Below are 25748 nucleotides of genomic sequence, written 5' to 3'. Positions count from 1 at the left end.
GGGGGCGGAGGGTGAGAAAACCTGGATTTGTGCTGGAAATGGCCCAACTTGATGATCACTTTAGATAAGCTATTACCAGCAGGACAGTGGGGTGGGAGGAGGTATTGTTTCATGGTCTCTGTGTGTATATAGATTTCAGAGTAACAGCCGTGTTAGTCTGTATTCGCAAAAAGAAAAGGAGTACTTGTGGCACCTTAGAGACTAACCAATTTATTTGAGCATGAGCTTTCGTGAGCTAAGATTAAACTTGTATCACTAATGTAAACATGGTAAGTGATTCGGAAGCACCCTTAATGGCTTCCAATCACCTGTAAATGGCTCTGTTTACTTGCAAACCTTCCAGGCTACATGCCAATCAGCCCTGGAAGAATGGAGACTAGGGGTCTCACAGGACAAGTGACCATGTCACATGATACTGGAATCCATTTTAAACCTGGTGCTTTTCCATTTAGAAGGAGAGGTGGGAAGCTAGAGCCACAAAGGATTCCTGCCTTAGGCCAAAACTATAAAAGGGGGTGGAGCAGAACAAGAGCTGCCAGTCATGAGAAATCCCTGATTACCACCTGAGCTGGAATTAACAAGAACTGTACCAGGGGAAAGGATTGGGCCCAGATTCCTTCCCAGTCTGGTCCATGAAAGCCGCTTATTGGAACATCTGAGGATGAGATTTACCTGTATTCAGCTTCTTAATGTGTTAGGCTTAGACTTGTGTTTTATTTTGCTTGGTAAGTTACTTTGTTCTTATTACTTGAAACCACTTAAATCCTATTTTTTATACTTAATAAAATCACTTGTTTATTAATTAATCCAGAGTAAGTGATTAATACCTGAGGAAGCAAACAGCTGTGAATAGCAGGGATATAGAGGGTGGACAATTTATGAGTTTAGCCCAGGATGGGTACACTTTTTGGCCTGAGGGCCATATTGGGGTGTGAAATTGTATGGAGGGCTGGGTAGGGAAGGCTGTGCCCCCACAAACAGCCTGGCCCCTGCCCCCTATTTGCCCCTTCCTCCTTTCCACCCCTGACTGCCCCCCTCAGAACCCTCAACCCATCCAACCCCCTTGGTCTTTGACTGCCCACTCCCAGGACCTCCTGCCCCAATCTGTCCCCCCCCTCCAGGAACCCACCTGCTATCTAACACCCCTGCTCCCTGTCCTCTGACTGCCCCCGCCACCCCCAACCCCTAGCCACCACACCTCTGCCCCAACAGGCCCTCTTGGGACTTCCATGCCTTATCCAAGCCCCTGTTCCTTGACTGGCGCCCTGGGATTCCCTACCCCTTATCCAACCCCACCCCCCTGCCCCCTTACTATGCCTCTCAGAGCAGCTGGACCTCACAGCCCCACTGCCCAGATGGAGCCAGCCTTGCTGTCTGCAGGGCAAGCTTAGATTGGGGGAGGGAGGACTGCAGAGGACTCTGGGTGCTGGAGACAGGCGTACTTGCTAAGCTGTTTTCAGGTAAGTCTTCAGCTTTGGGGGCATGGTTCAGCCCCTGGGTCTGCGTTGCAGCAGGCTTGTGTGTCTGGCTCAACAAGATAGGGCTCTGGAGTCCCAAGCTGGTAAAGAAAATAGGCTCAGGTAGTTTCAGCACATCAGGTGACAGTCCCAAGGGGGTCTCTGTGACTGAACCTGTCAGTCAAACAGGCAACATCCTCATGAAAGCACTACAGCAGCACGGATAGTGCTGTAGTGTGGTAGCAAGTATCTACAACTGAAGGGGTTTCCCATCACTGTAATAAGTCGTGCCCTGAAGAGGTAGTAGCTAGGTCAACAGAAGAGTTCTTATCCACCTAGCAGTGTCTACACCGGTGGTTAGTCAGCTCAACTACTTCTCTCAGTATGTAGAAGTCTTACACCATGGGAGATGTAGCCAGGTCAACACACCCTAGGTCTAGGCCAGGCCTCTATTATGCTGCTGTACTAGCATAAGGTACTGTATAGCAGTGTAGCTTAGTTAGCTTTACTGAACCAGAATAAGCTATTCCAGTAGAAGCACCTATGACAGAAACAGCCTGCAGGTTTTTTCCTACTACTTTAGTGCAGACAAGGCCTTCATTTCTAAGTCCCCTCCAGGCCACCCCCGATGAAAAGGCTGAAAAAATTTCTAAGTCCCTGCTCAGCCATCAGGCCAACCCCATTCAAAGTAATGGGTTGACCTGATGGCCGGCAGTCTCACGGATGTCCAGATGGGGTCGCCAAAGGTCCCCTTGGCTGACCGAGGGAACCGCAAGGTCGGATAGGTTTTCAGATTGGTTCCACTAAAACGGCGGTTGGATTTTTCGACTAGTTCATTCTGACAGGCGCGAGGAGATTTATGAGGACAGGTTTTTCAGGACCTGTGAGAACCAGAGATGAGCCTCGGGGACCAATCTGCACGTTGTACCCGATCTTGCAAGGGGGGGAAGGGGCACCTTGGCAGGTGGGGCAGCCCCTGGCCCTCTGTGGCCCCCCCCTTTTCCGGCTCTGCCTCCGGGGACCCCGTCATCCCCTCGCACCCCTGGTGCAGGCCCGGTGGCTTGGATGCGAACTCCAACTATCAGTGCCCCCAGCGGGGGGGGAGGGGGCGCTCCTCTCTCGCCTTCCGATCGATGTGGTGCTCATGCTCGCGACAGGAAGGGCCCTTCACAGGCCAGCGCCCCGACCGCAGGGGCGTCTGGCGTTCAGGCGGATTGGGTCCCTCTTCCCCTTTGCGTCCCCCGACCCTGGGGCCGATTGGGACTTCCCTCCTTGGGGGGGCAGCTGGGCACATGCCCGGCCCTCCGCACCGTGGGGCCAGCCGGCCGAGATCTCCGCCATGTGAGGTCGAGCAGCTCCAGCAGTCCACCCAGGGGTCCGAAAACCCAGGGAGTCGCGAGGCTCAGCAGGGCCAAACACTGTCACAAGAGCAAGCAGGGGCATGCTGTGGTCCCCCGCCATGCCCGACAGTCCTTCTCCACACACACTCCGGGGCATGGGCCATGGGTGGTGGAGCCTCCATTGCTGTCGGTGGGACCCTCGTACCGCCCTCTCGCTGGAGCCCTAGTAACCCCTGCTGCCCTCCCTGTGCACACAACTGCTGTTCAACAGGGAATCTGTTTCCCCAGTGCTCTCCTATGCAGCTCCTTCCACCTCCCTGCACATCCCCATTAAAGAGACAGACTAAGAACTGCTGCAACGTGTTTATTATGTGCCAAAAACTACACCACAGCTTACTCCACACATCTGTAGGAGAGTGCAGTCTTGCCTGCATATACTACAATGAGGTAGAGACTTCACACACAGCTTCACAAAAACCCCACAAAGAGCAGCTGGGATATGCAACAATGCAACATCAGCTCAGCAGGAAAAAGGGAAAAAATATGACACTGGTTCTTTGGCACACAGCTTCCAATAGAGGGGAAAGTAAAAAATAAATTATAAAGTTCAGAGATCCCAGCAGCATTTCAGTTGACTGCACTGTTGCTTTTACATTTCTTAAACAAAGGGAAAGGGACTTGTCCCCTCTAAGAGAAAGGGCTCCTATGAACCTTTGTCTGCCCACCAAGATGCAGCCCTTTTTTAGCTCAGTTACAAAAAAAAATTAAGTCCTGTGACTTTGTGATTAAAAACCCTCTATCAACCCCCCTTAAGTGCAACTTAAAAAAGTGCAACAAACTATTTAAAACTATATACAGCAGCTCAGAGATCGTTTATCCGGTCCAGTTTCAAATCCAAAAATCCTGTCCTTTTCTCGTTGCAAACCCCCTTGATTCACAACTGTGAAACTTGTCTTCTAACCAGCAGCCCCAGACACAAATTGCAATAATGTTAAAAGCTGCCAGGAAAGAAAAATTCTTGTTTCAAACGACTTAAAAACCGTTTTAAGAGTGTAAAAAGGAACTGGTAAAAACCCTCGAGCGTAAAATATGAAATATGATTTGGTTTAAATGAAGAGCAAAGTCTCCTTTGTTGTTACAGTAAAAAACACCAGCTGAACATTCAGTTTATGCCGTTCAGATGGGGGTTAAATGAATGGAAAGGCACTGTATGGCAACTGCAAAAAAATGGAGCCAATGAGACCTGCATTATTACCATCAGTATTGCAAGGAATGTAAAAAAGCGCCTTTAATAAATAAAAAACCAAGGTGAAGGCATCTGCATAGACACCTTCTCAAAACATGGCCCTTTTTGCTTCTTGTCAGCAAATGAGGAACCAAAGTCTGGGAACTGCAGAATCATTTGAGGGGCCCTCCCCCCTCAAAAAAACCCCAAACAAAACCCGACAAAATTCACTGTGCATTAGTGCAGAAACAAATAAAGACCAGCAAGTGCAAACGTGAATGTAAGATTTCCCCATTAGTCCTCAGGAAGCGCGTTCCCAGTCTGGGTCTGGCACTGGCAGGCACGCTCGTGCTCTCTCCACTTGGCAGGTTAACAAAAGAACTTTCTCCTGCAACTGCGGCAGCTCCTGATGCATCTGCTGCCTCTCTAGCTGGAGTCTCTGTTCTTCTGGTTGCGCATCAGCGGGCGGTGGTGACGCAGGACCTCCATGGAATGTTGCCAGTGCCAGCAGGAGCGACAGAAGTATTTGAAGCAGACCTATGGGAAGAGATGGGCAGGGATTACTGAAGGGGCTCATGGCAAAGCTGGGGGAAGACTGCTGCAAGCAACCGAGTCTCTCCTGAAAGGAGAGACTGGCTTATGGGATAAGCAGTCTTGCCTCTAGAGACCAGTTAATTTGAGCATGCCAGGAGTGATCCAGCATCTGCACTCATCTCTTTGGTGTCAACAGAAGAGTCCTTTGCTCCTGAGGGAATTCAGTCTCTGCTCAATCCATGCTCAGTTTCAGAAGGGCACAGTGAGAGGGAACATTGTGATGCTGCCTCAGTGCACATGTAGCGAGGGAACATCAGTCTCCAGGGTCATTATGCTGGCCCCTTGCATTGGTAGTATTTAAATGAGGGTTTAAAGTAGACTTGTTTCAAAAAACCCAGAGACCAAGTCTTCTCCCTGGTCCAAGAGTCCTGCTTCGGGAAGTACACTGGTCAGGAAACCTTTACATGGCGGAGCTGTATTACTTAGAGAGGGCTATAGTACATTAACTGCTGAATTCAGCTTTCCTGAGTATAGTAGTTCCATTCACTAACGAAATCTGTCCCCTTTCAATAAAAGGAGAGACGAGCTTCTCTTTTCCAACCTCTTATGAGTGCACTCCTTAATTCAGGGGTGTAAAGCACCCCCAAGCACCCATGCATTCCTACACCCATGGACTGCAGCTTGCAGCACTGGCCATGCCTATTTCATAGCGTTACAGTAGGTGTTAGTGACATGTTGCACAAGGCTTGTAGATCAGTGTTTCTAGACTATGGTTCCCTCTCCTAGTAAGCTCAAGTCAGCTTGATCCCTCTTCTACCACAGGTGAGTTGTTCCTTCCAGGGGAGTACTGGCATCCCAGTCAAACAGTGAAATTAACTATGTTTTTGCATCAACCTTACAAATCTGTCATCACTCAGTTTAGGTCAGCGGTGGCACCTGGCTGCTGGATCCCCCAGATGAAGGGGCCAGAAAGACATTTCCTGGCTGAGCTTTTCACTCTGGAAACGTTTCAGTCTGTGCAACTATGAGGGTCTTGAGACACCAAACATGACAGACTGCCCTGCATTAAGGCCCCTCCCTGTTCCCAGCTTGCTTCTCGCCTCCAGACCCCACTTCAATACAGATATGGTTTTAGCCCTCACATGCAGGTAGCTTATGTCTGTTTCTAGCCCTGGTGGCTTGCAGATCAGACCTCAAAATACCCCACTGATTTAGCTCAGCAGGCCATTTTATCTGGCTTTGAGCCAGATGCAGCAGGCTGTAGGGCTCCAGTCTACAGTCCCTCGCTACCTGCACACCAAACGCTCCCAGGAGTTGGTGTTAAGTGGCCATGATCATACTGTGCAATCAGCCTAGTTATTACCTCCACCCAAGGCTTGCTCTTCTGCTGCAACACTAACCCTGCCAGGGCCAGTGTCAGTAAACTCAGGATTTTCATGCAGAATGAGGAACAAGAGATGGCACCTTGCCTGCCCCAATGTGCTATACCAAGGGGCTTTCCTGCCCCTAAGTGCATATTCATCCCCATCCCCGAGCACTGGCTAGTGTCCTTAGCTATGCAGGCTGGGAAGGCATCTGGATCCCCCAGGGGGGCTGTCTGAGGCACCTGACCAGGAGTGAGATAACAAGCATTCCCAGTGCCAATGCGTATTCTGTAGCAGACTTCTAAAAACACTAAGTATGCTAGTACCCTCTGTGTGCCCCTTTGTCACTACTGCCCAGGAGCTCTGGGGACAGAGCATGGTCTACTCCTCAAGGACATGCTGCATGTGAAATTCCTGCTCCTGGATTGAGCACAGCTGGCTGGTAAGGGATAATCCCCAGTGAAGGCAGCGTTACCTGGTCTCTGCAGAAGAAGGGACCTGGCTGGGCACTGCAGACTTGACACATGGAATCTTCTAGATATGGGTCAATCTGAACCTGCACAAGAGCAAGGAGAGTCAATCAGCCTGAAGTCAGAATACCGGGTGGGTCAGGTCAGGAGCAGCTCTGCTCTGGCTGGGCCTGTGGTGGTGCAGCAGCAGCTGTGCAGAGAGGGTGACTGTTTAGGCAATGCCATGCTTGGGGTGGTTATGTGCATTGTGGGACAGCACGCATGGCAAGCCTCTGGGGGCTTCAGTTCTCAGCACTATTTCCAGACAAGCTCAGACCAGGGGTGATGAGAGGTTGTCCTCAGCAAACAGGCCACCCAAGTTCAGCTCTTGGGGCCCCAGGGTGATCAGAGAAATAACCATCACTTGTCCAGAAGCCCACCCAGACTGGACTGGGGGAGCATTTCCCTGTTGGGCTGACTGGGGCAGACAGTCCAGGAGCAGCAAGCAGCTCCCCTACAGAGAGTACCCAATCAGTTGCAGCAGGGGGCTGGAGTTGCTCTTCCCTGGGCAGAGTTAAAGGACCCAAACCACCCCACACTGCTGGCCCCAGGGACAAACTGAAGGGGTCTCATGCACAGCTCAGCACCCGGCAAGCTCTTGACCTTCAGAGAGGCCAGTAACAATCAGGTTTGGGCAACACAACCAAGGCCCATCCTGTAACACAAGCTGGGGGCGGGATGATTTAACTGGGAATTGGTCCTGCTTCGAGCAGGGGGTTGGACTAATGACCTTCTGGGGTCCCTTCCAACCCTGATATTCTATGATTCTATGATTCCCAGACTGCTGTATGGAGAGTCCCAGAAACCCCATTTACAGGGGGCAAAGCCTCTATCTTTCTCTGCAACCCCTGTCCAAGTCAGTGGGCCTGTCCCAAGAAAAAAAAGAGAGACTGGCTGGTGTCCACTGCATTCACCACCTGCATACCAGGCCACACCTGAGAGTGGACATGTCCTACTCCAACACTTTCAGACCACAGCCACTTCACTGTTGCTGCCCAATGGTCTCTGGAGATGCTTGCTCCCCAGGACCATGGGGAGTGGCTACTCTAGTGCAGGGTCCATGGATATGATACTAGCTGCTTGCAGAGGGGGAAATCTGCCTGATCACCCAGCTCTCAGGTTCACCACCCACCCCAGAGATGAGAGGAAGTGGCCAGATGAGCCTTGAGGGTACATGCCACGCTGCAGCAGTGTGGGTGGCACCGGAGGACAGGCTGTGCTCCCCTCATAACAGGGGCCAGCTAAGAGGGGGCAGGAGGCCCCCGGCAGGTGTCCTGGGACACGCCAAAGGTATCTCTGGAGGCAGGGCAGACTGCAGCCGTTTGAGTGGGAAACCTCTTGGGCCACCACTACTAGCCCATCTGCCTCAGTCAGGCCTGGAGCCACTTCCCATCGGTCCCAGCTACAGGGTCCCCTCCCCACTCCAGACAGCTTTGGCTCGTCCCTGGGCCAGAGCTCTCAGCACAGGCTGAGCACCCCTACTGTCTAACAGGAGGCAGGGTGACAGCCTGAGGGAGTGAGTAGGGCTGTGAGGGGTGGGGTGAAGGACTGCTTAGCGCCCCACCTGCCAAATGTGCCCAGCTCCTAGAGACAGTTACTGGCACCCACCCACAGCAGGGCAGCCAGCACAGTCCCATTTACCCCATGCCAGATGAGTGAGCAACCTGGGTCCTTGCAGTTAGAACCAACCCCAGAGTAGTTTTCCCACTCCAGAGGGACTCCCATGGATGGACATAGGGATGGCATTTCTGGTGGTCACTCTCCGCCCTCATGGTTGTTTGCTCTCTCGCTAGCACTCCTGAAAGGGCTTATCTGGAGCAGCACTGATGGGGCATTTCCAGGAGCATGGCCTCTCAGATATCTCCCCGCCACTCGTGGACCCAGCATCCCTGGCACAGGCAGATTTACTGGTCTCATCCGGCTCCAGCTGGAACGCTCAGGACTGGTCATTAGGCAGGGAAACCCTGACCCAGCCTCAGCCACTTCTTAGTGAAGACAGCCCAGGGCTTGTATTGGCGCTGGAGCACTGACCACCACCTCTGGAGTTGGGCTGGAGTGCAGACACCGCCAGCCACAAGGAGCCCTTCAAGAGCTGAGCCTGACAGCAGAGGACCTAGAGTCAGTGTTCCCAGCATGCTTGGGGTGTGGACTGGCCCCCTAATGATGGTGCAGTCACAGCTATATCCTGTAGCCTAAAAGGAACTCATTCTCAGGACCCCAAAGCCCAGCTTGATTGCTAGGTGAGCAAGCTGCCATGTGGGATAGGAGCAGAGGCAGGCCCAAACACTGCTCGTCCTTTCCACCCCATCACCACCTGCTGGTGACAGGCATCAGCAACCCCTGGGAGGATCCCAGCCAGACCTCTGGACAGGACTGTTACAGGGGATGAGGCCAAGGAACAGACTGGACTGACTCTACAGCATGGAGCTGGTGGTGTCCTGGTTTGGTTTCCTCTGCAGACAGATGGCCTGAGGCTGGGCTATAGGTAGCCAGCAGACTAGTGGTGTTCAGACAGTGTGTCCAGAGGTAGAGCCTTGTGCCATTTGCCCACCAGGCCAGGTAGCCCTAGCAGAACCTCTCCTACTGACCCCCCACTTACCTTTTTAGTAAACTTGGTGGTTTTGATCTCCACGAATGCAGCGCTGACTGCCTTCAGATAACTGCGCTGGTTGTTAAAGGTAACTCGGCCAGATCCTGAAATGAGCCAGACCATTAGTGCAACACTAAGAGGAAACTATTCAGAAGCTGGTGGAAAATCTTCAGGGTGAGCTGCCACCAACCCAACCCCAGAACCACCCAAAAAACTGAACTGCAGCTTCTCCAGGCTCTGCTCTTTCAGGCCTGAGGAAAAGCTACCAAGGCAGCTAGCCTAATTCTCCTAGTATGAGGCAATCAAACCATGTTCCATCAAAAGAATATCAAGGCTTTGTGGCTATGCCTCCCCAACTCCCACACTTGTGGGAACACATGGAAGCATAGCATAGGAGTTCAATGTGGTTTATGGTAAAGTCCATTCCAGTGTTGGTTCTGCAGGGGGGATACACTGGGTACACTGCCTGCTTGGGGACAGAAGCAGACCAGTCACTAGCAGTCAGGATACCCTGCCTCCTGGAGTTCCTTCCAGCTGAATGATCATGGCTGCAGAAGCAGTCTTGTGTCTATTTTTCTGACCTAGGTGTGTTAATCAAACCCTTCCAAGTTCATGCATGGTTATCAGTAAATGTCTGTCAGTGATTTCACTGCACACACAAAATGAGGAAATAACATTTCCAACGTTAACCATGGATTTACAGACATGCATAATAAGGAACAGTTTGAGAAGGAGTTTGATTTAAGGGTATTTACGTTGTATGTTTGACAAGTGACGTTGACAATTCTAAAGCTTTAACTTTTTGAAACTCAGCATCTGTTAATTGTCTGACCCCTCCTTTCACAACTGAAAATTTAAAATTGATAAATGCCCATTACTATTCTGTCAAAATTAGAGAAAAAATAAAAATCATGTCCTGCCAAGCCTAACTGTGCTCTGAGAAAGAATTTCTACTGCAGGGTAAGTTCTACCTAGTGACAAACCCAAATACTTGGATGTCAAGTTTCCATCTATGCTGGATGATCCATTTGTCTCCAGAGTGGGCTAGATCCATGAAGAAAGTTCAGACATACATGCATATATTTCCCCAGTCTGAGCTCAGGTCCATGGATTCATTACAATGGGATTTTCATAGTGTGCCTCCAGGATAGGAAACAGGATGATCCAAAACAAGGGTTTTTTCTACACAAGTCTCCATGGGTGCACTAAGGCAAGGAGCAGTGTTCTGCCAAAAGAAAGGATGTGGTGTTGGCGAAAACGGGATGACCAACATGCAGAACTTGGTGAATTTATGTACTGATGGCTAATATGGCTGTTTGGTAAAGTCTCATGTATTCAGATTTGCTATTTTGCTTGGACAACTCATATCCATAGCAAGCCCTATGGGCCATGGCAACACAAGATCAGATTTCCCAGTAGATGCACCACACAGACTGGCCTTTTGTTTTTCATTGTGGCCATCTTAATCTTGTTCACGTTCTTTGAGAGGAGTGCTTGTACTTACAGGCCTGAACTGAAGAGGAATCCTGTAATGGAATTCCCCTCAGTACCATGCGTTTGTCCCGAATTCAAGATACTCCAGGAACCATTCCACTGTGTTTGCTTCAGCTTTCCTCAATAGAGACCCCTGATCAGAAACACTGTCCATGACCAGCAAAATGAATTTCCTTCTTCCTAAAGCCAATGTTACTGCCACTATGATGCTGGGGAGAGTCCCTGGGAGCACATGCAAGATCAAAGTTAGGAAAAGAAGATGGTTTTATTTGTCTGCAACATGTAAGTTGTCAGATAGTAAAATGGGAATGCTCTGAAGATAAGCTTTCATTAGGAACTTAGATGTTTCAGACAGGGTCTTGTTCTACTTATCTCAGATATACAGAAACTGGGAACAGCATGGGGAGTGGGTTGTAATGCTCTCATCTGAAGTCTACAATGGCTGATTTCATTCATGTCATAATGTTTCCATGGGTTGTGGAGACTGGGGCTGGGACAAAGCTGGCTCTGAAATTCTTGCCCAATCCCAGCAAGTGCCTCCTCTGGACAGTGACCACAGACCTCATTTGATCAAAGCTATAGGTAGGCTTTTTGCTGTCAAAGAGAGCCTGGCATCAAAGGGCAACTACTGACCTGGCACTTGTTCTAGTTAACACTTGTAAATAGGTATTTTCTCCTGTTCTAGTTCACGGATGGCTTCAGCTTGCCATGTGTCCTGAATTCCTCTATGAGTCTGGCAGGAGTCAGGATTGGAAATTGCCTTTTCCGATTACTCTGAATAGCCTCAGCTTTCTATAACACTTCTCATTGTAATCACTAAGACAGTTGGGAACTCGTATGTGAGCCCCTGATCAAAGACCAAAGACCAAAGCCCAATATACCAGCATGAAACAGATTTGAATCCCACTTTTGCTGGTGAGACCCCCTCAGGCCATGTGATTTATAGGTCGAGAGAGGCCATACAGCCATGGTAACACTGCTTGTGAGAGCATGCAGGAGACCAGAGAGGGACAGACAGCTCAGTTCTTTATTCTTGTTGGCCTGATGCTGCTTGACAGCTCCCATGGTGGAAGAAGGGGCTGAGATGAGACCTGTCAGGACTTGGCTGGTGAAGGGTCAGTAAAGCAAGGAGGCCACTTTCAGATAAGAGTCCATGGAAATAGGCACATCTCTGGTGGTGATCCCAGGACAAACTGACTGGTGCACACTGAGAATCCTTCAATCCCTACAGAATGCAACCTTGGGGTAGAAGAAATGGTGGGCCTAGCAGCCCTTTACTGCCTGCTGGTTCCTCCACATCCAAGCTGCTACTCATCACCTGATAGCCATGTGCTGGGGTAGGAGGTGGAGGTTGTGGTGAGGCATGGCAACCCTAAACAGAAGCTGGAGAAAGCCAGGACTCTAGGGCACCGTGCTCCACACTGGCAGCTGGGAACGACAGCCCACACTTCCCAGTGTGGGGACTGGGACAGGGATTTCCTGCCATTCCTACACACCTTCTGAGACAGAGGACTGAAAGCTATCTTCTCTAGTGCTGCTGCAGATTCCAGGTGTAGTTCACAATACTCTGTACACTCTTGCTTGACAGTCATCCCCAGTTTAAAACTATTTTACTACTTGATTCACAAACTCTGGTTCAGGCTGCTGGCCCTTCTCCTCAGAGGAATAACTCCGTGTCCCTGCACACCTAGTTCAAGCAGCAGGTCCAATGCAAAAAGAAAAGACCAGGTGTGATCTGCCTGCTGCACCCCATGAAGGTGGGAATCCAGCCCTGGTTTGATCATACATTTCCACTTTGAGTTTGTCCCCATAATCCAGCTTCACAGGTGAACAAGACTGTGCTTGGTTTGCTCCAAAAACACTTCCCATGGCTAGTGATCTCAGAGGCTGAAAGCTTAGTCTCCCCTCCCCAACATGGGCCAGCCCTGGTGGGGTGTCAATGAAAGGCTCCCCAGAAGCTCAACACCTTTATGCATGGAATCCACAAGGGCAGGTAGGACTGTTTGGAGGTCTCAGATACAAGCAGGGATCAAAGGGGGCTGTCCAAGGGGGAGGGAGCTGGGTGTGAAGGCCCCTTACTGCACTAGCAATGTCCGTCCATACATGACCTGCAGAGAAGAGGGAGTGGCTGAGCTCTGCAGTCAGAGGTGAGGATACTGGTGTGAGCCATAGGGATTTAGGTGCCATCTTCCACCTGTCGTGCTGCCCTTCTGGCATCACTCCCCTCCTGGAGGTGGAGCCACCTGCCTTGGAGTCAGTTCTATTCCAGCCCTGCCTCCTTTCCTGCCCAGGGCTGGGGGGCATACTGTGTCCTAGTCACTGAGCTGGCTGAGCTCCCCAGCAATAGGGGGAGCAGAAGACAGACTTCCTTCGGCCACAGGTTCTCAGCCAGCCTTGCTCCCTCAGTCTGGCATGAAACCAGCCACTGCCAACATCTTCGCAGTGGGAGCAGAGCTGAAGGGACCATCTCCCGAAGGGTAAACGTAGCCCCAGGACTCAGCTGGGAACCAGCTATTGTAATGTCTGGAACTGCAACAGGGAGGACAGCGGGAGGCAGAACACTGGAGGGACCACCAGGAGATGGGGCATTCTGACAGCCAGGACTGGTTCTGCCCCCAGCCGCCTACACTGCCCACTGTAATAGTGCTGTGGACCTCAGCCCAAAGAAATGCCTTTTCCCAGGAGACAGAGACCCCTGGGGCTAATAGTGCAATTCATTCCATCAGCCCTAAGCAGCATCAACCAAGTGCTGCTTGAAGAGTGACTTGTCCACTGTGGTGGACGAGTTGAGATTAGTCACAGGAAGCAGAGGAGTACAGTAAGAATCCTCCCTCCCAGGTAAGAGGACGGACACTGCTTAGAACAGCCCTTTTGTTAGGGGCTGCAGGCCTGTCATGGGTCCCACCAGCTTTCCTAGCCACATACCTGACACTCTGGGAACTGGGCTGCACTTATTCATACACTGCCTGGGACTCTGCCCTTGTAAACCAGATAGTCTTTTTCACCTTCTTCCCTCCCCCTGTGCACTCCAGTCATTGGGGCAAGGGAACTCCTGGTTTGCAGAGTGGCTGGTCTGCTCTCTGCCCCTCAGAGTGGGCAGGGCCCTGCCAGAAGAAGTGTCAAGGGGATGTTTACATGCAGCTCGAGGTGATGCAAGGCCTGCAGGGCTCACACTTACCAATAGGATACTTGTGCTTGTCCGTGTCGATACCAGCATAGACCACCCCTCCAAATAGGTCATTCATGATGGCTGCTAGGGCCTCTGCGTTCAACATCCCATGCAGGGCCCCCACGAAGACCGTCTTACTGGGATCAAGACGTTGGGATGGGCTTCGCACGAAGTTGCTGTCTGCCAGGACCCAGGGGATCACCTGCACCTGGAACCCCCATAAGCAGGTAAGTCACCTGTGAGCTACAGCCTGGTAAGCTAAAATCTGGGGCTGCCCAATACTAATATCAGTGGGTTACTGGGTCCATTGCAGATAGGCTCCGGCCCCTCAGGAGCCTTGTTGTTCTGGCCTCGTAGCAGGGCCCTGCTGCCTTTGGAGTCCAGAGTTCCCTGCACCATGCAGGTCTTGCCCATTATCACAAGCTACAGTGCTCTGCTCAGCCCACTCTGCACAGCACCATTTTAGGGGAGTGCCAAAAGACTGCCCCCACTAAGAGGTAATGGACCCTACATCTCTCTGCTGGATTTTCCATTTGCCCCAGTGCTAGCTAACTGGGCTCCCCCACCTGTCCTGAGCCAGCAGAGGTACTATTCCAGCAGGATATTTGATAGCTACCTGAAGGGGGGGTCCAAAGAGGATGGAGCTTGGCTGTTCTCAGTGGTGGCAGATAACAGAACAAGCACCAAGTTGAGGGGGGGGGTGTCCTAGGTTGGATATTCGGAAACACTTTCACTAGGAGGGTGGTGAAGCACTGGAATGGGTTACCTAGGGAGGTGGTGGAATCTCCATCTCAGAGGGTTTTTAAGGTCAGACTTGACAAAGCCCTGGCTGGGATGATTTAGTTGGGGATTGGTCCTGCTTTGAGCAGGGGGCTGGACTAGATGACCTCCTGAGGTCCCTTCCAACCCTGATAGTCTATGAAATGTTTCTGCCTCTTGAGCAGCCAGTTCCATTAGAGCCTTGATCCTAATCTGCACCGCTGCAGCCACCCCACGCCAGCACCACACGCCACGGGAGCAGTCCCATCTGTTGGAGCGATGCCCCAACACAACACTGCAGTGTTAGGCTGGAATCAAAAGCACAAGTCCCTTGGGGCAGGCAGCCAGGAACCAGCCAGGCAAGATTGATTTTACCTACTGTCTGTACCTGTATTTACTGCCCAGTCACATCGCCCTGCAGAGACCTATTGCTGGAACAACTCAATGCAACGTCCCACCTATTGTCAATTTTTACAAATGGAAGCTCCTGTAGGACAGCTGATAGAGGGCTCAGAGCTAAAAATCACCAAGCCTGAATGCGCTATCAGTGGCCAGACAACAGGAGGGCTGTCTAGAGCACCGTGCTGTTGTTCCTGTCCAGATAAGAACTGAATCTCAATTCTGTAACCATGCAAACTTGTACAGCTACTGTCCAGGCTGCACCTGCCCTGTGGTCAGAGCAGGTTTCTGTCTCAGAAATTCCAATCGAGCACCTTTTACCAGCCCTAAGATCACCAGCCCCCGGATTGAGACAGGCAGTCTAGACTATATCTGGGACCAAACATATCCACAGTTGGAATAGCAATATGCATTATGCATGAAGGCCATTTGTTCTGCAAGCAGCAGGCAGGCTTGATGGAAGATCCAGGGAGCCAAGCCCCTCTCCCCACAGAGCAGTGTAAAAATAACCCTGGCTCTCTGAGGTGGTAAGTGGTTCTCATTCTATACATGCTGAAACAGAGGATCAGCTGCTGGCATGAGGCCAGAGTCCACAGCAAATCCAGAATCAGTCTTGTGGGCTGGTGGATTGAGCAGGGACCTCCAGTGAGGGTTCCCAACCTCCATGAGTCACGTGGGAGCAGGATATATCAGGGAAATCCTAGGAGCTGCCAGCCTTTGGTTAAAGGCTAAGCAGCTCTGCTCTTCTGTGCTGCTGCTTCTCACCTTTCCTCCCCATCCTCTGTCCACACTGCCTCTGCTGCAGGAAAGCTCTGGGCAAAGCTAGCCAAGAGCCAGCTGCCTGACCCACCCTTGCTGCTCCATGCTCAGCCAGCTCCATGTCTAAGCAGTGCTTCCCGGGAGCAGGATAGCCAGCCGACGCCATAACCCCACCCACCCATGGTTTCTTGCTGTGAAGCATGAGGCTCATGGGAGCAAGGGTTGAGTGGAGAGCATTTGAGGACCTTTTCTATAGGCCATGCTGCTGCTCTGCGTTAACACCCAGATTAGCAGGTGGGGGAAGGAGGCTGGCAGACAGCCCATCAGCCAAGTATTCTCTGCAGAGGTTGGCTCCAAAGGCTTCCTCGCCAATGAGTTATGGATTTCAGCCTCCTAGCAGAGCAGTACCAAGGACACTGCTGCACCATAAGCAGCCACCGACCCTGGTTTTAGTCGAGCAAGCATGAGCTCAGCAGTGTCTTGTTTTAGTTGAGCCGGAGGGCTACTAAGTCCACTGACCTCCTTACAGCGCATCCTGCGGCTGGACATCTTGAAGTAGTACTCACTCAGGCCGTCAGGGCTCAGCAGGTCTTGGGAGCAAGCCTGCAGCAGGGCCCGTACAGACTTCTCTGACTCAAACACCAGGTAGACATACCCTGGGGGGAGGGGGAAAGAGCACAGAGTTAGAACAGCAGCACCTGCAAGAGGGGATCATCCCTATCCCAGCCCAAGCCTTTTTAAAGGCCCCTCAGCAACCCCATTTGAACTGCATCCACTTTAGTCTTCTGCTGCATGGAATGGGATCAAAGGAACAGCTAGCGCTCAGCCCTGTGCTTTATCCTTCCACCTGTACCATCACTCTGTATGTTCACTGGAATCTGTTTCAACACCTGTGTCAGCTACGTGGTTGGGATCAGCATACAATGATGGTATCAGTGTCACAAGTGATGGGTGTAACTATTCTGGCCAGAACATGCTCCCAACAGACCAGCATCCTTGGCTTCACTGCTATGATGCATCAACTCAGAGCTCTAAGTTCACGGAGGACAGCACAGAAGTGTTTCATTAAGTGCTAGTGCTTGGATCCCAAGACTTAATACACTGAGCCGGGTCATTGGGCACCTAACCAAACCATCTGATTAACAGTTACCCATTAGTCTGATTAGTTTGACTGTTCTTGGGCAGACAGTCCAGGGGGACAGAATTCAGCTTGCAGCAGATTAACTGTAACGAGCAGCCACGTACTGTATTTAACTGCCTGGTGTTGTGCGCCAGTGCAGGACGCTGACACTGGCTATGGTGCCTGGCAATCCAGTCCCACCTCGGGGTTCTGGACCACCAGCTTAGCTCTGGGCAGGAGTTCCCCATATGCTTTCCAGTCTAGATATGCATTGCCTAACTCTGGACAGGTTAGCAGCATTTTAGTAAGAGAAAAGAAGCCGTGCTACCCTTGTGCAGAACAGGGAGAGAGCGGCGTGTTCACCCTACAGTGCTCGGTCCCATCTAGTCACCAGCATGCAGCCGTGCCATCCCAGCATCAGTGCTGTAACATAGCATGGGAAAAAAATAGGCCTACCATGTCTCCATTACCTTTAGGCATATTACCTTTGGGAGGGCAGCGAGGGTGTTTGCCATCCTTACCAGGCCACTCCACGCTCAGTGAGCCAAACACACGGAAGGTGTTGATCAGTCCCGCTGCACACAAAGAAAGTCTCATTCAGAGGCAGCGGGAGAGCACACCCTGGAAATGCAAGGACTGGGATCCCTGGAGCCATCCCTTCCCTAGGGGCTGATGCCTGTGTGCACGACTAGCCCCCCTCTAAGAGGGACTGAATGGAGCTGTGCTATGGCCAAGGCAGCAGAGTTCAGTGCTGAACCAGGGCCCCCAACAAGCATGTAGGTTTTTAGGCAGAGGCCAGCGACTTCAATGGGTCTAGTCACATGCTCAGAGTTAAGTGTTTGAGTACTGTGCTGAAATGGGACAATGGTGGGTTAACCCCCAGCTACTCAGTGCCTTTAGAGCCATTTGCTTGACATTTTTCTGAGTGCATGGGGGTGGGGGTGGGAGAGAGAATAGTGAGCCTTTGAGACCCTCCCCACACCAGCCCTGGGGAAGGTATTTCACAGACTCCTTTGGAGACATCCAGTTGTTGCCAGCTGCCAAGTTGTGTACAGAAAGCTCTCTGTATTTAGCCTAGTCCTGCCCTGGCAGGTTAAACACCCTGGGTGCATGGAGACTGCCTGCTGCAGCGTGGAGCTGTGGAGAGAGCTGACAGCCCTAGGAAAGGGGTGTAGTGTCAGGGCCCTTCCTGAGGCACCCTAGCAACAGCTTCAGGACTGGCTCTTGTAGAGGTCTGCAGCCCAGGAGTGCAGGAGGCTACTTACCTTCCGTGATATCCCATGGAACACCTCCTAGAAACACTTTGCAGGAATAGACCGGGTTCTTGTAGTTCCGGGGAGGGAGCTGCCCGCTCCAGGTGCAGGTTGCCTCGTTCACAGCTTAAAATAGATGCAAAAGTAGCTTTATAGGACCATTTGGAGCTATTGCAAGGTATGGATAAGTTTCTGCCTAGCTCCCTGGTCTGATATGGTCTCAGGAGGCTGCCACATTCAAATAAGGATACCGCTTCTAGTCAAGAGTAGGTACACTTGTCCATACAAGGCTACTTTTCTGCCAGCCTACCAGACCCAGAACTGCAAAGAACAGTATTCTCGCATCCCAGCGCCACCAGCTGCATCGAGGCCAGTCTCCTCTAGCCCCTACAAGCGAGGGTCAGCAGTTAGGTGACAACTTTATGGAGCACACTGCCAACTTAGACTGTAAGGTCCATGGGGCCAGGACCATCTTCCTGTTGTCTCTCAGACCACAGCCCCAGTGTGCTAGGAGATGTAGACTGGGCCCATAGTAATGTAAAATAAGTGATGAGACCCCCGAGCCCCAACTTACCTGCTGCTTGCCTATGAAGCCTGGCCTCTCTTTCAATGCTGAAAGGGTCCTCTGGTGAGTCCAGCAGGTCCCAGGAAGGCCATACAGATGCCCCAGGCCACCTTTTAGATGCACTGGCTGGGGAGGAAGTTACTGCAGCCAATGCAGCTTGATCTTGATCCAGTCGTGACCCCACACCTATCTTTAAGGGGTCCCTTGACACACCGCTGAGGGGCAGGAAGGGCAGAGGTGGGGAGATCCGAAGGCTTGACTGCAAGAAACAAAGTGCTCTGTAATCCCCAGTCCAAGGGGATACCCATGACAGCCTGAACTCCTACAGGGCAGCCAGCAGCCCTCCTACTTGACAAGAGGAGCAGGTGTTCCTACCCAGTTATGCAAGCCAGAAGGCAGGGTCCTTTTGCGTTTATGTCTATTGAAGAGTAATCGCATGGTTAAGTCACTAGTCTGGGATGCTCCCTGTTTAATCTGGGGCTGTGTTCCATCTGTAGGAGGCAGATTCCTCCTTCCACCTTAGGGCTGTCTTGTCACTAACTAGAGTCACGGACTGTGTGTCCAGCACATTGCATGTTGGAGCCTGGCCTTTATGTGCTACCACAATGCAACACAGGAAATGGGCAGGCACTCAAGGCTGCGATGTTTGGATAGCTCAGTCTTACAGCTGCTGACAGCAGTGGAGGGGAGAACCACTGGCAGGCAAGGCACATATTTGGATGCTATGTGTCAAAGCCACTTGAAGGTGGCCAGCAATTCTGGTCCATAAATCTGCAATTCACCATCAAGTAGGAAATCTGCTAAGTCATGATTCCACGGGGTGCGAGACCCAGTCTCAGGCACATCTGCCCTAAGAATGCAGACAATGGAAATGCTGCCCCCTGAGGGGAAGAGTTCCCTCCTGGTACCCACATGGGGCAAGCCCAGGCTGCCCTAGTACTAGTCTGTCAGACAGAGAGCAGGTTCTTACGCAGCATCTACCACTGATCACTGCAGGGTGGTCACTGACATTTAGGCTGGCTGCAGGGGGCAAGTATTTGGGCCACAGGGAGCCAAATGATGGCCAGACTGGTAGAGTGCAATCCAGAGTCCTCCTGACATGAGATTGCCTTTCAGTACTCTTCTTCAGCTGGGCAAGATATGCCACAGCATGGATTCCAGACACTGCTTCTCCACAGCAGGGTACTGGGTGAGGCAGGTGACAGGCCTGCAGCTAGCACCTGGTGTTTGAGATTCCAGAGGTGTCGCTCTGATCCACTCCCTTCCTTCCATAGTACCTAGAGCTCTATGGAAGCAGGTCCCAGAGAAGTCGGTTTCAGACTACAATGCTGAGGGGGAAGCTACACTTTGATCTAGGAGACCACATACTAACAGACCAGCTAGAGTAGAACTTTCAGGCACAGGACACTGGGCATGGGGATCAGGATCAGTTCACTCAGGCTAGAAGTAATGCTCTGGATGCGATACGTCTTGCCCATAAGGAGTCAAAGTTCACTCCAAATGGAAGAAGGTTGAACACAAACGCTCTCCTCTCAGACTAATTCCTCTACTGGTCCCAGGCAAGGTTGCTCTACAGCAACCAGGCCACGTCACTTGTAGAGATCTAGGTCGGTGTTTACAGCCTAAGGGACTAGCAGATCTTCTAGTCTGACCTCTTGTGTGTCACAGGCCATCAGTGCCACATAGCAACTGCATACTGAACTTGGTCTAATAGAAGATTAGATTACCCATCTTGTCTCTAAAATTAGCAAGTAGTATTATGGCCCATGGGAGGCTGGACTATGATGTGCCAAAGGCAGAGAATAAGAGGGACAGAGGTGCACCAGTGCCCCTGCAATAGCAGGGAAATGATTAAGTGAAAGATACTCAGATCATCCTGGCAAGTGACCCAACCACACTGCAAGGGAAGGCAAAAACCCTTGAAGTCACTGCCATTCTGACCTGGGGGGAAATTCCTTCTCCACCCCCCCATATGGTCAGTTACTCACATCCTTAGGGGCTAAGGCCTTCCAAGGATTAAAGGCCATCTCAACAGACTATCTGGAGTCCAGGGAGAGCCTGACTTTCTGAAGTACCTACTGTTGCTGGATTTTGCACCATTTCCCTTTGTGGCTCGGGGAGAAAGTCTTGGGTAGGTATACAGTAGCCTGCAGGTCTCCTTTGGGTTTGGCTACAGGGATGCTCTGAACACCCAGTCTGAAAAACCCAAAGCACTTTAGGCTAAACAGAGGCTGCAAGGAAGTGCTGATCACAGGGATCTCCAGCAACACCTCAGAAGAGGAGAGGAAACTCCTATGACATATTATTCAGGCTAGCGGAGCAGTAGACTGCTTGTGGCAGAAAGAGTGGGTATGCAGAGAAGAGGTCTGAGAAGTGAGGTGGGCGAGAACTGCAAGCTGCAAACCAGAGCAGAGGCATTGCATGGTGCTGACAGGCTTGGAGGAATTTGTACACTGAACCCAAAGTTAATGAGCCTCAAAAGAGCTGCCCAGAATCAGCTAATTGATTCTCCCAGGACAAATGGGTTTGGTATCTAAGACTACAATTTGAAGACATCTGGACATCCACGGTCTGCTAATCTAGAATCCACAGCATACAGCTGTGAACCAATCAAGTGCATTAGGAGAACACTGTATAGTGAGCCGCATGCTGTTGATTGTAAGTACGTGGGCCTTGACCACCAGATGAGGAAGCAGCAGTTCGCTCTGAGTGACATGTGCAGAACATACAATTAGATGTCCATAGAACTGACATTTTTGCCAATCCGCTTCCTTCTGCAAAATTCATTCAGTGTCTCAGTCCTGTGAGGTTGTCACCAAGAGAGCAGGTGGAGAGTGAAGATCAACATTTGCTCGTGGCATCCGAGTGCCCAGCATAGGGTGGGAAAGTAGGTAAGAGACTTTCCCACAAATCCTGTTTGCACACTAGGAAAGACATTACACTTTAAGCCCTGCCAGTCAGGTGAATGAGTGTGATAAAAGGATAAGCAGAGACTTGTAATGTGCAAGCTACCTTTACAGAACATGAGAAGCAAGACTATCCTTTACCTTCCCCAGTGACAACTAGACTCAGCCATCTGGAGTAGGATTAGAGCCTTGTCTACATCAGACTTTTCCTGAAAAAAATCTCCTGATTGCCAGCACCAATTCAGCTGCAGTGCTGGTGGGAATGGCAGATTGCACAAAGGTGAGAAATGTCTGAAGGTGGCTAGTTCAAGTTGCTTGAGAACTACAACCAGACTAATTTTGTTGTCCCTTCTGAAAATTAAAGAAGTCTTTCCCAAGTTACTAGCACTCCATATTAGTGAAAGTTAAAGACTTGATTTTGCTTTTTGCATTTCCCTCAGCTTAGTGAAGCATCAGTTTTACTCTCAGTGCTGCAGCGTTTGAGTTGCAAATCCTTCCGCCAAGACTGCTACAAAAGAAACTAGCCATGCCACAGGCAATAGGACTTGGATAACTTCTATCCTAAAATACTTTTATTGCTCTAACATGGCCACTTACCTATTTCCCCTTCCTTTAACTAGTTCATAACTTCTGGGGCAGGGGCACTGTGTTTGAAAAGCACATGGCAAGTACTATCAAAAGAAACCAACCAATTAAATTTTAGAAACCTGTTTCTCTCTGAACTGGTGAAAGATGTGGGGAAGTGTATTCAGCCTTCAATTTTAAAGCCTTGTTTAATACAGTTTAAGATTTGGGTCAGATTTAAAAGGACACTGGCAACTTTAAGAACACTTCTGAAGGATATTTGTAACAGGCACAACACTAAGTGACAGGTAAAAAATACCTGACTACTCAGTTTGCTTTCAACAATTGATGGCATCCTCCCACCACCATGTCAATTCACTGCCCCCTCCTTTGGGGCATTCACTCTAGCTCAGGGGTTCTCAAATATTGTACTACAACCGCCTCCTAACAAAAGTTACTTCACAACCCCAGGACGGGGGCCAAAGCTGAAGCTCAAGGGCTTCCGCCCCAGGCAGGAGGCCTGCTATCTGAGTCCTGACACCCAGGGCTGAAGCCCTTGGGCTTCAGCTTCTGTCATGTGTAGTGGGACTTGGGCTTCAGCCTTGGGCCCCAGCAAGTCTAAGCCAGCCCTGGTGACCCCATTCAAAGGGGGTCCCAACCCACAGTTTGAGAACTGCTGCTCTAGCTGTTTGAGCTTTACCAAAGCAGCTTCTCTGAACATGAGAAACGACTGAAGTCACAACAATTAGCATGGGGATTGAAGGGCAAGTGTTTGTCCCGGAACTTTGATATAGAGTGACTGGATTTGAAGTCTAAGGACCCTGATAAGCAAGGCCATTAAAAAAGTCTCAGTAGTAAGTTACCCCTTTAGTGTCCATTGTTTAAAGAAAAATTGGTACAATGGTCTACTCCCCTCACCCTGGGAGTGTAGTGCTGGGTAAGCCAGTCTGCATTCCAAACCCTGGATGAAGGCAGATCCAGAAGGGAAGCAACTCCCTTAGTTTCAGGCTAGGAGCTATTGAGAGAACAATGGAGCAATTAATTCCTTTTTACTGTCTCAGGATTGAGTCATGGTGTTCTACAGCACAATGCTGTTCTCCTAATGTGCCAGGAGTTGAGTGTTTGATCTAAGAGGGGCAATGCAAAGACTTGAGGTTAGGAAAACAAGAACCATCTTACGATTAAGTCTGAGAGATGGTCAGATCCAGAGCTGAATCCACTGGTATCAGAGTCCGAGGGGCTGCTGGAGCGGGAATCCAGGAGAGCACGACTGTCCAGGCGGGAGCTCCTCAGAGTCTGCGTGGGAAACTTCTCTCCCAAGTCCGAGCCAATTGGGTCCAGAGGCAGGAAGCCCAGAGGGGGCTTTCCCAAAACGTTCCCCAGAGGGCTACTGAGCATGCTGAGAACTAGAACAGAGAAACCCCCCTCATTAGCATATTAGACTTATTTCCCCATCTCCACCAGCACTCCCAAAAGGCTTTGGTATCGGGCAGCATCAAGGAGGCTTGGTCTGGTGGGGAGGTTTGTTGGACAGAAGCTAGACACATGCTTTCTTCAATCTCCTTTTGCCAGGCTGTGTCTGGAAGTTAGTGGGCTCCTGAAAAAAAACACTGCAGGGTTGCTCTGAAACAGATGCAACAGCATCATGATTAACATGCACATCCCAGAGTCAGCAGTGCCAGCATGGGTGGCCAGATGGATGTTTAATACTATCTGTCTCATTAGCTGCCCTCCCAGGCCAGGGAGAGCGGAGGAATTGAGTGCCAAGGCCCCATTAGCACTGGTTGCAAAAGCACAATTCTGCTCCCAGTTTGACTCAGTCTCAGACATGTTGCACAAGTGCATGCTGGTGAAGTCTGGGCAGCTATCCCTTAGCGTCTCAGCAAGGAATCAAGTGCCTGGAGGGCACGCACACCACCCTAGTGCCATGTGGGGCAATGCACTATGGGACACCCTACTGCACAGAGGTGGAAGGAACAAAGACTGGTTACAACAGGTATATAGGAGTGGCCATGAACACTGGAAGCAGTACACTGGAAGTGGTTACAGCTAGACCTTACATGTAGCTGCCATGGCTTCTGACACTACCAGAGCATGCTGATAAACATGTCAACAGGCCCATGCCCAGAAGCCAGCCCATAGCACACATCACCTTCTGACATTGTCAGGGAATTGCCCATTGCCTTTGTTTTTCCACCTCTGGAGAGGGAAGACACGGACACATCACTCCTCCCACAGCAGCATTCCCTCCCAGTGCCGGGTCAGACTGCACTGTTGCAATCCAACGCCAAGCCTTACCAGAGCATCTCCTGTCAGCACCTGGTCCAGAACTCCAAATGTGGGTTTAAGCCTTGGATGCTTACCCCCGCCCCAAAGGAGTGGAGACTTCCCTCGTGCAAGGATGTGATCAAACACGGTCAGTTATCACCCAGGCCAGGCTCTGCAGAGCCATCTCCCCAGGGCCCTGACCTGTGCAGAGGGACAGTTCTGCAGCAGGTTCCATCGTTTAGAAGAGCATTTATAGCTAGTCTGAAGTCTGCGGTGGCTTCAAGGACTATGCCTAGTTAGCCTGAGGAGGAGCTGGTTTTCAGAAAGGCAGCCTTCATGAGAGCTCAACATTGGTCAGGTGGCCATCACCCCACCCTTAGGCCAGGACTAGGGCCTAAAGGTGTTACAGAAAACATTAGCCAATGTGTTCTATAGTTCTAGGGTAGACCAGTCACTTTTCCTATAGAGAGTGTGAACATGTTGGCTAATGTATTCCAGCACCTACCTTTAAATCCGTCAAGCCAAGACCAGAGGTACCTCCTCGCAAGTCAGAAATGGAGAATTTATGTATATCTCGGCACTGTGCAGTGCCTACTTGCAGCTTAAAATGTGAATGGCAAGAGACTGCTAGAAGTTAGAGAGCAGCATTATGGCTATTTAAGCTAGACAAATCTTAGTGGCATGCTGGAGTATTCCAGTGCTTGCTCATCCTCACCCACCAAGCACTGAAAAATCTGGGCTGTACCTTCACTGACAAAGCACCATGCAGAGGTTTAGAGTAGGATTCCTTCCTGCCTGTGTCCATAGCATGTGGATGATCCCTATGGCAGTGGTTCTCAACCTTTCCAGACTGCCATACCCCTTCCAGGATCAGCCTGAGCCCCACTGCCTGGGGTTGAAGCACGTAACTTATCTTTATGGGGCCGCCTGTGGTGTGGGAGCCCAAGCAACTGCCCTGCTTGCCATCCCTGCACTAGCGATCCCCCTAAACCCATTCCCATCTTTCAAGGCTCAATCCCCAGGTTGAGAAACTGATCTAGAGGAGTTGATGTACCCCCTGGAAAACCTCTGCATGCCCAGAGTTAACCTCTGCCCTATGGCACAGGAACCAGCCAGTCTGCAGGTCTGGTTTCTCGGGACACTGGAGGCCAGATATTGCACAGCACTAGCTTAACTTGCCCCTTTTAGACTATAAGCAAGCGTGTCAGTTTTTACTACTGTTAATTCCCAATCTGTCCTTATGCCACAGCCTTGTCTGCCAGGACTTTCCTCCACTGCAAAACACCAGCTCAGCTCTAGCTGGGGGAACAGTAGGAGGGCTACCACAGACCAGGTGCCTGCCACCAGCCTGAGTAGCACCATGAAGCCTTCTCTGTACTAGTGCTGACTGTTGCTACTGCTGGTGGAGCTGCACTGGCAGTAGCAAGCATTAAGGAAAAGCCAGAGTCAACAGCTTAGGGGGATGAGGGGAGA

At 50.9% G+C, this 25748-nt stretch overlaps 1 protein-coding gene across 5 annotated transcripts in view; it reads right to left on the bottom strand.

Moving 5' to 3' along the window:
- Nucleotides 1-3148: 3148 nt before the first annotated feature.
- CPEB1 (cytoplasmic polyadenylation element binding protein 1) overlaps nt 3149-25748 on the bottom strand; it is a 78422-nt gene continuing 55822 nt past the window's right edge. For 4 of the 5 annotated variants that reach the window (XM_073363187.2, XM_073363185.1, XM_073363188.1 and 1 more), the window contains 9 exons: nt 23187-23413; nt 18547-18796; nt 17985-18098; nt 17190-17294; nt 16119-16255; nt 13692-13890; nt 9029-9123; nt 6396-6476; nt 3149-4559 (listed from right to left, as the gene is read on the bottom strand). In XM_073363187.2, coding sequence (XP_073219288.1) covers nt 4449-4559; nt 6396-6476; nt 9029-9123; nt 13692-13890; nt 16119-16255; nt 17190-17294; nt 17985-18098; nt 18547-18796; nt 23187-23413 — 1319 coding nt within the window. In that variant the 3' untranslated portion in view covers nt 3149-4448. The remainder of the gene's footprint in view (nt 4560-6395; nt 6477-9028; nt 9124-13691; nt 13891-16118; nt 16256-17189; nt 17295-17984; nt 18099-18546; nt 18797-23186; nt 23414-25748) is intronic. The other variant, XM_073363186.1, reaches the window with a different exon arrangement.

The sequence above is a fragment of the Lepidochelys kempii genome, chromosome 10 (genome assembly GCF_965140285.1).
Source record: "Lepidochelys kempii isolate rLepKem1 chromosome 10, rLepKem1.hap1, whole genome shotgun sequence".
NCBI classification, from domain to species: domain Eukaryota; kingdom Metazoa; phylum Chordata; order Testudines; family Cheloniidae; genus Lepidochelys; species Lepidochelys kempii.
This window is presented reverse-complemented; position numbering and strand designations above follow the sequence as displayed.